The sequence below is a fragment of the Canis lupus genome, chromosome 34 (genome assembly GCF_011100685.1).
Source record: "Canis lupus familiaris isolate Mischka breed German Shepherd chromosome 34, alternate assembly UU_Cfam_GSD_1.0, whole genome shotgun sequence".
In the NCBI taxonomy this organism is placed as follows: Eukaryota; Metazoa; Chordata; class Mammalia; order Carnivora; family Canidae; genus Canis; species Canis lupus.
Genome location: NC_049255.1, coordinates 36,219,690 through 36,233,112, shown reverse-complemented (window position 1 = coordinate 36,233,112; position 13,423 = coordinate 36,219,690). Strand labels below are relative to the sequence as shown.

The following is a 13,423-nucleotide window of genomic DNA, read 5'->3' as shown; positions in this document are numbered from 1 at the left end:
TAAAAAATTAGCTCTTTAAGACATTTTTCTTTCTTTTTTTTTCTTTCTTTCTTTCTTTTAAGAGGTGGGGAGGGGCAGAGGGAGAGGGAGAGAGAATCTTAAGCAGGCTCCATACCCAGTGCAGAGCCCAACTTGGGGCTTGATCTCCTAACCCTGAGATCATGACCTGAGCTGAAATCAAGAGTCTGACACTTAACTGACCAAGTCCCCCAGGTACCCCAAGACATTTTTCTTTTACAGATTATTTCAGTAACCTTTGAAGGTTAATTATTTCCATTTGAGATAGAATGTTGGTAGTGTGTGTGGTGATTGTTTAAAAACTTTTGCTATGCGAATCCTTGTAGGTTGCCTCCTGAATACCGGCACCTACACCAAGCAGAGAAGTTACACGCCCCACCCCTGAGGAGTTTGCAGACTGGCGGGGAGCATCGTCACACACTTGTGTCCCAGAGTCAGGGGCCCTGGGGCGTGCAGCTGCTGATGGTTCTATTCAACAGCTAGTGGCTGCCTCTCCCTGCTGGGGTCTGGGAGGTATCGGTGGGGCAGGTAACAGCTAATGTGGCTCTGGGAGGATGTGAAGACGAGGATGAGAGGGAGGGAAGATCATTCCAGATGGAAGGAATAATGTGCCAACTGCACCAAGACAGAACAGACCACGCCTGTCAAAATACTGTGAGAAATGTGGTGCACACAGGGCCTGGGGTGGGGAAAAGAAGGATCAGAAAGGGAGGTTGGCACCAGTTTGGGAAGAGCCTTCTGTGCACACTCAGCTTTACAGATTTGACTCCCCGTAGGTAGCAGGTGGTCTTAAAATGCTTTTAAGCCAACAGTCTGCATTTTAGAAAGACAGTAGTGGGGACGTGTGGTGGTAGGGGGCCAGGCCACAACTCTCACTGGTACTTGCTACCATTTATTCACTCAACCAATATTGCATCCAGTGTCTATTTGTTAAGTGCCTCTTTTGTGCCAAGCGCTGCATTTGTGATTCGTAGTTCTGCTTGTCTTCCTGCTTAGTGGTCTTTGTGGTCAACGTAGCCCTGTAAATGCACAAACTATTTAAGGCAAAGTATTTACCTTTAAGTAAAATGCTCCCAGCAGGGCTCTTTGTGGAACGTTGCAGTGGTTTGCTGCTTTTGCACCTGTGTAATCATAAGTTCTGTGTGTTGTGATTTTCTTCGTGGGTGTCATTTTTGATGCTGGGAATGTAAAATGTTAGGGGCCTAGGATTTTAGATGCCATCCATGTAGGCCAAATTCTTCCTTTCTTTGTATAAGGAATCCCTGATCCAAAACGATGAAGCTCAGTATCACTTAGCTTGACGATCTAGGGCTGCAAATCTGAGGTTCTTGCTTTTGAGGTGCAAAAGACAAGAATTATGTATCGGGCATGCACCGTATGGGTCGGGGAGAGCCAAGGGCATGATTTCTTCATGGCCTTTGCCTCTCGTGTTTCTCTACCTGACCTGCTCTTTGATTGTCCCCCCCAGTGACTTCTTGATTCACAGTTAACTCGATGACTTCAGTCATCTGGTAGACGGGGCAGAGAATGTTGGATTTCAGTGTCAAGTGACGAGCCTGGTGATAGGCCCAACTACCCACTAATGATAAACTTGTGTGCATTGTGAAACCTTGCCAGCCCACGGCCTCAGATGGCACGAACACCTAGTTTTGAGCCTTAAGGAGAACAGTTCGGAAGTCTCTAAGGGGTTAATAAATGAGAGGTGAGCCTCCCTCCCTGAGGCCCACCTGAACACAGTCTCTGCTGCCTTCACAGACACCAGCTCCCTCCGCAGTTTACAGACGGGCATGGGAGAGCTCCATGGGGAAACCAGGTTCTGGCATGGAAAGGACTACTGCAATTTTGTCTTCAAAGACTGGGTACAACTTGATAAACCTTTTGCTGGTGAGTACCATGATAGTGGGTGGCTGCTTATATTTTGTCTTTTACTTGTCAGCATCTGAGCAAGTTTGCATGGGCAGGCTATCATGTCCTGTGTTCTGCTTTGCTTTGTTTTGGGTATTTGGTAAAAACTCTGGGGACTATGATTCAGCCATACGCTTAAGGACTTTTCCTTATAGTCGTAATAAGGGAAGAGCGTGAGATATAGCTTGCTGTCTGCAAACTCTAGGTTTCATCTCGGCATATCTTGGGGGTAATCATCTGTAATTCTGTAAGAGATGGTGCCCTTCCTTTGATCATCTCCTTTTCTGAGTATCATCTTCATCTCCCAGCGTTAAAATGGCACATTTTCAGACTATCACTTGTACATGTTCGTCTAGGAGAAGATAGAGATGGAACTGTGTACATGGCCTGGGGTTATTTGAACAGGACACAAAAGGAAAATGTGATATTAAGGACACACCTTAGATAATTGGCACCAACTCACATCTTGCCTTGCCTAGTGATTATCTCATACTAAGTGAAATGGAAACATCGTGGGGGAGGGACACGGTTGCGGGGGGACTGTGCCCCTCCATGTGGTATCTATGTTTCCCTTGGCCATCAAGGTACAGTTCCACTAAGCCAAGTCAACACTCCCATGTCTCCTTTTACCTATCATGGTTGGGGGCAGTGCTGGAATCAGATGGCTCGTCCCTGGCACCACAGTTAGTGACGATGCTTGCCCGGGCCACCGGGCAGATTTCATTGACAGATACTCCACTCCCCGGATGCCGTGGCACGACATTGCCTCCGCAGTCCATGGGAAGGCGGCTCGCGACGTGGCGCGTCACTTCATCCAGCGCTGGAACTTCACGAAGGTCCGTGGTTGGTGTCATCGTGACTCCGTCCGCATAAAGAGAGCGAGCCTGGGAGACGAGAAACCTGGTGGGGTTGGCGAGAAGGTGCTGCGGTGGCTCGTCTGGCATTGAGGGCCTGGTTGTCAGGGCGCCGGGCTCTGTGGGCAGAAGAAGATGATGTTCCTGAACTTTCACTCCACAGACACTTCAGTGCACAGAGAGACGGATGCTACGTTCAGGGCCTGCTGTGATCCTTTTAATGTCTTGGATACTCAGTGCTGATTAAGCATCGGGTCTGGACTGACGGTCATCTGGAGGCCTATTGTAGGGGGGACAGGGGTCTCGTTTGGATGCGAGAGCTCAAGCTTTCCAGTCCTCCCAGTCCTGGCATTGCGCTGGGTTCATACTGGTCCAGGCTTCTGGGAGGCGGCTCTGAGCGAGGGGAGTGGTGTGAGCACATTTCCTTCTCTGCAGACTGGCTGTGCCTTCATTACAGGAATAACTTAAGTACCTACCATCTGGCTGTCATTAAGGTCCCATCTTATTTACTGTAAATTGTGATGAGGCCTTAGTCTCCTTGATAATCTGGGGGGAAAAAGTCTTATCAACAACTTAGAATCTCACCTTGATTTTCATTTGCATAAGCTTTTATTTACATAAACTTGATGACTTTTTAGAAATAAAGGAAATATTTTTTTGAGATTTATTTATTTTAGAGAGGAAGAGAGAGTGAGAGAGTAGGGGGAGGGGTGGGGGCAGAGAGAGGAAGAATCTTAAGTAGACTCCCCACTGAACATGGAGTCTGAGAAATAATGAAAATATTTTTTTAACAGAAATGAAGGGAGCATGAATGAATAAATGAAAGGATATTACTCTTAACCTACTAGTATCTGGGATTGGTTTTGGGATTTCGGATGCTTCTATGCTCTGTTTGTGGTAGGATAAGTTGGTAAACCCCAGAAAGCTTTTTAAAAACTATACAACCTTTAGCTTAGGAAATCTTTTTTTTTTTTTTTTTGGCTATTTCAGTTAAAGAAGTAATCTGATAGGGAATTTATTTTGACATTGCTTCTAATAAGCCTGAAAAAATGAGAAATAACTGAAATGTACATTAATAGGAATTTGTTTAACAAATTATGGTTCTTTATCATTTTCTTATGAAGTTATTAAAATAGGATATGCAGTGCTGTACTGCTGTGACAAGATATCTAAAACATAGTAAGGAATCAGTCTACAAAAAAAAAATGCCATTTTTGCAACTATGTGCCTCTAAATCCTAGAGTATATTTAAACTTTCTTTAAAAATATAAAATAATACATGCCCACTACATAAGGTTAAAAAAGAAGAAAAAGAAGAAGGAGAAAAGGAGTTCTCTGACACTGGAAAATGGAAAGAACATTATAAAAATAAATAATCTATTGCCTCTTCAACTAGAAACTCCACAGTTAACGTTTTTCTTTTTCACTTTCAAATGAATCTGAATTTCTTTTATAATCACAAAGTAGGGAGGAAGGGAGCTATTTTCTCATCTGGATCTTTTTTTTTTTTTAACCTGTTTTCCTTTATTTTAGATCATGAAATCAAAATATCGGTCCCTTTCATATCCTTTCCTGCTTCCAAAATCTCAAACAACAGCCCATGAGTTGAAATATCAAGTGCCTGGGTCCGTCCATGCCAATGTACAGGTAAGTCTGGCTTTTCTTTTTCACCAGATGCTACTGGGTAAAATTATTCTTATTGGATTTAGTGTCTATTACGTTGGCTTCAGTGAGGACACTGAGTTGACCTCACAATGAGGACAAGTCCAAAACAAATCTGAAGAGACCTTTTAAAATTTAGAATTATATTTCTAATTTAAAATGTATTCCATTTATACTCTTTTAAAAGCTCTTTTATAAATCAAATAAACACAGAGCTTTACTTCCTTAGCACTTGTTTCTTCTGTTACTCGTCTTTTACTCTACACTGCAGCAGATTTATCATTATCTTTACATGTGTGTCTTTTATTTCACCTGTATTATCAATTTCTTTAGCAACACACTAAGTTTTTTTTTTAAGATTTTATTTATTTATTCATGAGAGACACAGAGGCAGAGACGCAGGCAGAGGGAGAAGCAGGGTCCCTGCGGGGAGCCGATGTGGGACTCGATCCCAGGACGCCGGGATCATGACCTGAGCGGAGGGCAGACGTTCAATCGCTGAGCCGCCCAGATGTCCTAACACACTCGTTTTTTAGGCCTCTTTTCCTCCTACTATAGCTATCCTAGAGTCTTACACGTGGTAGGTGATTGATAATCTTCTTAGCTGATTCACTTTGATAACAGTTATAGAAAACAATTCTAGTTAACAAGCATTTCCCTTATGAGAGGGTCTCACAGAAAGCATGTGTATTCTTAATCTGTATAATCCTTCATGCATAAATTGTAAAAACATCAAATGCTCCAGAAATTTATATTCCTATCTTTTTGCCTTTTTTTTTAATGTGTTTGATATTATCACTCGTAGGTTACAGAGTGACTAAAGAGGATTAATCAATCTGGAACAGCTCATCTATACATACAGAATATTTTGAAAAGTTTCTTTGTCCTCAACTCATGACATTTGCTATAAAGGGCCTGGTTTTAGTTTCCTCAAGAATATTAAGTGGACACATATGTTAAAAATCTTTATGTCACAAGGATTCCAATAAATGTGTTCACAATTAGAAAATGTGTAAATGAATAAATATCCTTAGAAAAGGCCAGTCAAGGAAAGGCTGGTCCTGTAATTGCTTCCGAAGTAACCCTAGCAACATGACACACAGTAAACTGGGGACTGAAGTGACCCTAGCAACATGATATCCCCGTAAACCTGGGACTGATACCGGCTAAGCACCAGGAATGTGGCTGAAACTTTACTTCTAAGAAGCTAGTTATAGTTCAATCTAATTTTAGTTCCTAATTAACCACACGCCTTTTAGGAGATCTTTTAGTAGAATATGGAATTTGCTTAATGGAGTCACATAATTTTTACCACATCCAGTCTAAGCACCTCAAATTACAAATAGGAAAATTAAGACCCAGTGGAGCTAAGAGACCTGTCCAGGGTCACCAGCTGGCTGTAGATAGAGGTGGAGCTTGAAATCCTGCTCTAGTCCTTTGTTACTGTGGCTCTAATATCTTGAGGTCATCAGAGAAAGAACTAGGATGGGCTGCCCTTGTTCAAGGTCATCACTGTCATCATCAAAAGTATTATTTAAGTAGGGACACCTGGGGGGCTCAGTCGGTCAAGCATCTGACTCTTGATTTGGGACCAGGTCATGATCTCGGGGCTGTGAGATCGAGCCCTATGTTGGGCTCTATGCTGGGCGTGGAGCCTGCTTAGGATTCTCCTTCTCCCTCTCTCCGCTCCCCTCTAAAAAGGATTGTGTAAGTAAAGGTCCAGCAGTGGGCTACTGACATCACTAATACAGACTTATATAAGCTGGTCATGGATTCTAGTGAATATGATCATGTAAATGAAAGGCCTAAATCAGTTACTTTGTACTATACACAAGTACTCCTTTGTGTCTAAGGAATAGAAAGACATTTTAGGAAATACCTATAGCAAATATTTAGTTATCCCAGGCTACAGGAGATAAGTAATTTAAACTTAGAGACATAGATGTGTATGTGTTCATATGTAAGTTAATGAATATTTTATGAACCTGTTTAATTTTATTCTACTCAGAGGGAAAAATTACCCATGTTATAAGATAAAGTAGGAGCCTTCATGTTAAGAAAACAAGAGAGTTTAATTTAAGATTTGAGGTGGCGTTAAAATTGATTCGGTGATCGACTTATCACAGCAGATACTAATTAAGCATCTATTAGGAAGGAATTTCTGGGAATTGTACATTTTTTTTTTAATTTTTATTTATTTATTTATGATAGTCACAGAGAGAGAGAGAGAGAGAGGCAGAGACACAGGCAGAGGGAGAAGCAGGCTCCATGCACTGGGAGCCCGATGTGGGATTCGATCCCGGGTCTCCAGGATCGCGCCCTGGGCCAAAGGCAGGCGCCAAACCGCTGCGCCACCCAGGGATCCCGGAATTGTACATTTTTGTGACCAGCAGAGGAAGTTGTATCCTGGTGTTGAATAAACATATGCCTTCTCCTACCTGTTGGTAAAGCCCTGTTTTATAGAATCTCATTGAGTCCCCTGCAAGCTAGATAGATACTCTGCATGTCCACTCTATAAACTGCCTCCCTCTTGAGTCACCTTCTCTGCGTCACTGAATGCAGTGTTAGGAGTGGGGCTGGACCCGTGAACCTCCTAATAGGCTTATATGTTCATCTTCCATATGCTCCAGTGGCCCGGTCTCAGGAATCAGTGGAGCCAGTTGATGTGAAAGGAAGTCTACCGAGACTTACTCGTAGGTTGGTTAAGTGCCATCTGCTTGCACAGGGAGCTCATCCATGCATACCTGGGTGCTAAGAAAGAAGATAATGGTTCTTCGCCTCTGGAAATGTGGTTAGCTGGGGGAAAGAGGAAGCTATGACGTTGACGTAGTCAATTAATGATGCTGGATGTGGTCTAGGACGCATGGCCAGCGTGAAAGTACATGGCCCAGCATGCTGTGAGAGTCCGGCAGTGGGGACGAGAGCAGAGCACTGGGTGTCTCTCATAAGCAATAAGCTGGCCTGTGCAGTCAGTGGTGGAACTAAGAGGCTCAGACCTTTTGCTCTTGAGGAGTTGGAAGGTGGGTGGGGTTGAGACGGCATAAGGCCAGATTGGGGTTGGCCTGGGGTGCTGGCCCGGTTCATTTGGACCTGATCCTGGAGATGTTAGTGAACTTTGGAACTTATTTTTTTTTTCACCTGGGGCATGCTATAGGAATGCTTTCTGAAAACCAACCAACATCAGAATTTCCAAACCTGGCTTTACCTGTGAGATGCTGATAGCTATGCCCCGATTTCCATGGACAGACAGGTTTTTGTGGATTTTCTAAGCACAGGATTTCTTAGCACTTTTAGTATGCTGGTGTGGATCAGGAATCGCTAAGAATGAATGTGCTGAGAATCTCCCAAGCTGAACTGACGGAGGAGCTCTCATTTTTGTCACATCTGTTTCCACCTCTCTGAATGAACACACTTTGGGACCCAAAGTTTACACAGATGAAGAACTTAGACTAGAGACAGCGGAAAGCAAGGAGATCAGTAAGGAGGCTTGTGACTGTAATTCTAGCATATGCAAAGTTTGCATTTGTAAATCAGTATTCTTTTTCTTAAAGAGGACTCCCCCTCAATTTAAAAAGTGTTAGACCTCACAGAACCTGAAGATGTTTTTCAGAACTGCCAAAATAACTCCGGTTGTGAAAACCGGGGGCCCAGCCAGACGATGCCAATTTTTTTAAGTCAGGAGAGTCTGAGATGATCAGAAACCGAAAAAAAAAAAAAAAAAAAAAGAAAAGAAAAAAGAAAAAGAAAAGAAAAGACCCTGCTCTGTTTCTCTTTTTCTCTAAAGTTCTGACCACGGTGTTGTTTCACTTCACATTATTTCCTGGCTCTCAACATTATTCATCTTGTCCTAGACATTATTGTTTTCGAGTCATGAGCCTATAGAACCTAGAGGCCAAAAGCAATAATCTAGCTGAACTCCTGGTTTTCCAGAGCATCCAGAAGGGAGCCAGGAGATAAGACCTGGTGTGTAGTAGGCAACTTGATATTTAAAGGGTTGATTGTCGTCCTTTCAGGCCCTTCCCGCTCTCAGCTGTCATGTGGCAATAGCCAAATAACTCTTACATACTCTCAGTTGAGAAATTTAACACAATTTAATAAAGTTCTTTCTTAGGCTTATTCTTTTTAAACAAATTCTAACATCATTTTTAACAATTTATTGTTCGTAACAAAATTTAGAGACCACAAGCTTTAATTAACTCAAGGGGATGGTTACAAGGGGAAGGGTAGATTCTAGAGTTAGTGTGTTCAAATCCCAGCTCTGCTACCTATCAGCTGTGCAACCTTGGGGAAAGTGCTTCACATCTCTGTATGCATTTTCTTCATCAATAACACAGAGATCCCAATAGCATCTGCCTCACAGGCCTGGTGGTGATGGCTAAATGAATCCACGCAAAGCCCTTAGAAAGGTGCACTAGCTTGGATTATATCGATATTAGTTTCAGCTCTCAAGCTTTCCCTAGTGTTTTCAGGAGTTTAGAGCAAAGAAGTTTCCATTTTTCTGGGTGGGCCACTAGGGTAGTCCTGGATACAAAATCTTTATACCATGTACTTATTGAAATGGAGAGAGAGAGCATTTGACGTAATAAAGTAGATAGTAGGTGAAACTCATGTTCTTTTATTTGCAAAAGGGAACCCAATTACTTAATTCTTTAACACCAAAACATTGGGCCCCATCATCCTTGGTAATTCCACACCAGCCGCGATGCACAGCAGTCGCAGAAGGCTTGACATAACCGGCCAGGGTGAACAGTCAGGGAGGCCGGAGCCAGGGCAGGGGGAACGGAGGCCGCCCCCACCAACACGAATTTCTGCTACTAAAAAAAAGTTGTCTGAATCTGAAAGCTGATTTCAGCAACTTCCACTGACACTTTTAAAATAATCTTGAGTGTTTCCCCTCCAAACTGGGCATTCTCAGAAGCCTGCCAAGAACATTTAGGGAAGAAAGCAGGAGAAGGACTTGGGGCCCATGGGTGGAGGAGAGATGGCTCTGAAACCACTTATGCACAGACTATATAAAAGAGCTCGTTTTCTCCCTAAAAGGAGCAAACTAGATTCTCAGATGCTATCATTGTCACTTAAAGGACCAAGACAGAGGACATTTGGCGTGTCTCTCAAGGTAAAAAAAAAAAAAAAAAAAAAAAGAAGAAGAAGAAGAAGAAGAAGAAGAAGAAGAAAGAAGATGAAGACGAAGACGAAGACGAAGACGAAGACGAAGAAGAAGAAGAAGAAGAAAAGAAAAAGCCTGATGCCAAGTTAGCATCAATATGGGATCAGGGGCGCTGGGTGGCTCAGCAGTTGAGCATCTGCCTTTGGCTCAGGTCATGATCCAGGGGTCTTGGGATTGAGTCCCACACTGGGCTCTCTGCAGGGACCTTGCTTCTCTCTCTGCCTCTCTCTGTGTGTCTTTCATGAATAAATAAAATCTTTCAGAAAAAATATGGGATCAACATAGGGACCAATCCTCTTTGTTAAATTGAGCAGCTTATTGGAGAAAAGCCGTTCCTTAGACAATCATTGTTGAGAAGTCCTGCCAAATCAAGAGAACTAATTCCACTGGAATTACATCTTTTATCTCTCCGTTAAAAAAAAAAATTAAGCAGAAAAGAAATACAGGTCTTTGTGAATGACATCCAAATTATATTAGTGGAAAAATTTGTTCCTACACTTGGGGAAAATGGCCAGATGACTCTCTGAAGGATGTCAATGTAGGAATCAACATAGATTTCCTCAATCAGTGTCTAAATCAGTATAGATTTCAAATCAACCTAGATTCCAAAGGCCCACAAAATGTATTGTGGAAAAAAAAAAAAAAAGAAGTAGGTAGGCAAGGGTAAAAGAAGGCCCCTTACCCCTAAGGCAGTTTCCTAACATGGAAGCTATTTCCCATTTATGGACCAGGTCTTCGTGCCATGGCCTTCCTGCACTTGCTGCTGTGCTTCTTAGCGGGAGAAGGCCCATGAACAGGGAGTGCTCGCTCCCTGCCTGGTGCTTCCCTGAAGCTTTAGCATCAATATCTGTGGATTATCTCATTCAGTCGTCACCAAACTGAACTTTTGTGCGACCTCTTCATTTTCACAGATGAGGAAAGTGAGACTTTGGGAGGTTGAAAGAGCTCATGGAGTATCGGTGTGGCTGAGGCTGGATCCTGGGCAGCCTGACCCCAGTGCCCGAGGTGGTAGCCCGTAGGGAGAGACGGTTCCCCACCCCAGAGATCCGGCTGCTTGTAACCACCAAGGGCCTCAGGGAGGCAGAGCTGCCTGGCGTGCTTGCCTTTTAAGATCCTCTCCTGGGGCAGCAGCCCCAAGTCCTTCCTCAACTGTCTTCTTGCTTCTTTCTGGTTCCCAAGAGCCCCCGTCTATACCTTTTTTCCTAAGATTTCTCTCCCTTTAAGTTTTATTCTTCCAGTGTTTCTTCCTCTCCTTCAGCCTCAAAGATAACTTCTCCCTACTATTCAGGCAAAAAGCACCCTCCTACATGATTGCTACATGTTGTGGATTCCTACATGTTGTGTGCTGACTGGATGACACTCAGTGGCACGAGAGTGGTCATTAGAAGGAAGGGCTTGATAGGATGAGGCGAATTCTTGAGTGGAGTCCATTTCTTAGTGCTCCTGGCCTGCTGTGCTCCTCAGTACAGACTGGAAGGATGAGACCCAACACTCTGAATGCTTCTCTTACCTCCCGACCTGTGCCACTGATGAGCTTCCACATGGAAGCCAACTTCTGCTTGAGAGACATATGGCTGGCTCTTGTCCTAACAGTCTGTGGTCCATGACTGGCCTGGGAGTTTAGGGAAATAAAACGAAATTAAGATATGTGCTGAATTTATAGAGAAGAAAAGCATTACAGTAAGAAGAAAGCAACTTGGGACAAATACTAAGAAACTTTGGAAAGTCTTCCTTCAAGAAGAGATTTCTGTATTTCAATCCATATATTCAACTTGGGCCCACTGTATATAAGGAGTCTGGGCTTGTGGGTAAAAGAGAAGGTTTTCTTTCTTTCTTTCTTTCTTTCTTTTTTCTTTTCTTTTCTTTCTTTTCTTTCTTTTCTTTTCTTTCTTTCTTTCTTTCTTTCTTTCTTTCTTTCTTTCTTTCTTTCTTTCTTTCTTTCTTTCTTTCTTTCTTTCTTTCTTTCTTTCTTTCTTTCTTTCTTTCTATCATCTATCTATCTACCTATCATCTATCTATCTTTACAAAATGATTCAGCCATTCTGTACATTACCGAGTGCTCACCATGATAAGTGTGGTCACTGTCACCCTATAACATTATTCCAGTATGGAATACCATTGTCTATATTCTCTATGCCATCTCTGTGACTTATTTATTTTATAACTGGAAGTTTGACCTCTTACTCCTCTTCACCTATTTTGCCCGAGAAGGCGATCTTTCAGGTTAAAAAAAAAAATAGGACATAATACAAAGGAAAATGACTGGTTCCAGTTACAGTTTGAAGACGAAAACATAAAATTAGAAATATGGTCTTTTTATAGGCTTTACAATTGTGTATTCAAGCTTGAGGTTTGAAAAGTGAGGGTTAGATTTGACTCTCAGAATACTTGGGACCAGTGAGATAAGGCCTGTTTCTGCATGTGTAAGCAGGGGTCTGAGGCTTGTCTCAGTTACACTGGTTTAAAACAGAAATGTGAGACACATTGGTCAGACCAGTTAAGAAAAATGAGAGAGTAAATCTTAAATTTAAAACAGAAGGGAGTTAATCACAATGAGTTTCGCCTCCTTGACTGTTTACAAACCTTCTAGACCATCAAGCATTTAAAGCAGTTGAGTTCCCTGCTTTAAAGGTAGAGGCAGGACCAAAGGGAAATCTGCATTTTTAGTTTTTCTTGTGTTGATAGATTTTTAACTACTTAGAATTATAGTAAATAGTAACGCCAAGTTATTTTTCTCTGTATTACTTGGAAGATATGCTCAAATTTAATACAAAATGATGACTTATTAAAATTAAATGAGTTGGGGTGCCCGGGTGGCTCAGTGTTTGAGCATCTGCCTTTGGCCGAGGTCACGGTTCTGGGGTCCTGGGATCAAGTCCCATATTGAGTTCTTCATAGGGAGCCTGCTTCTCCCTCTGCCTATGTCTCTGCGTCTCTCATGAATAAATAAAATCTTAAAAATAAAAAATAAAAAAATGAATTTTCATTGTGAGAAAACAATAGTGGTTTCGACTCAAACAACGGATTGTTGATGCTGACCTGAACCCCCGGAAGGGGGGCAATCTCCCACAGGCTGCAGTTTAATAGGCATCAATCAGGGCCCCCACCTCTACTTTCTTGGCTTACGCTGTCCTTCAGGTTCTTCTTTTGCCCTACAAATATACTTACTTTAAACATTTAAGTGCATCTTAAAAGAGAAACATTTACCATCATCTTTCACAGGAAAGAGGGCAAATGCATGATTTGCATGCTTTCCCTTCTTGGAGCCACCGGCCATCAATCTTAGCTTTCCTCCCCAGTGTGTCTAGTTCCTAGGAGCCTCTTTTTGGCATAGCTGTCCAGGAAACTACTCCAAACTGATTAGACTTGAAACCTACTTGGCACTGCTCATTTATATCTTATGTAAATGAGTTTATTCAATACCCTAATCAGGGCAAATTTTGAGAGTGAGAAAGGAATGGAAAAATATAAGGTTTCTGGATTTGCAGGGAAGACTGAGAAGTGACCACCAAAGGTGGTATAAAACTTCACCTATAAGTTCTTAGAGGTAGAAATCCAACACATCAAATATTTCCTCTGCTCCACGTGCCATTGCCATGTGTTTATTATGCCATTTATTTCTTCACCCAGAGACTGTGGGACATGTGTGCACTTGCACATGGGTGTGTGTGTGTGTGTGTGTATGGGGGGGGCAGAGATTGAGAGAGAGAGAGATCTTAGTTGTACAGTGGAGGAAACCAAGCTTCCTGATATTAAAATGACTTGTTGAAGGTGAAAGAGCTGGTAAGGGCAGAGCTGTAGCACAGATCCCCAGAGT

At 42.5% G+C, this 13,423-nt stretch overlaps 1 protein-coding gene across 8 annotated transcripts in view; it reads left to right on the top strand.

The window, feature by feature from the left end:
- The window catches only part of PLD1 (phospholipase D1), a 204,828-nt gene that overhangs the window by 137,668 nt on the left and 53,737 nt on the right, over positions 1 to 13,423 (top strand). For all 8 annotated transcript variants that reach the window (XM_038583904.1, XM_038583901.1, XM_038583903.1 and 5 more), the window contains 3 exons: positions 1,774 to 1,902; positions 2,641 to 2,759; positions 4,311 to 4,424. In XM_038583904.1, coding sequence (XP_038439832.1) covers positions 1,774 to 1,902; positions 2,641 to 2,759; positions 4,311 to 4,424 — 362 coding nt within the window. The remainder of the gene's footprint in view (positions 1 to 1,773; positions 1,903 to 2,640; positions 2,760 to 4,310; positions 4,425 to 13,423) is intronic.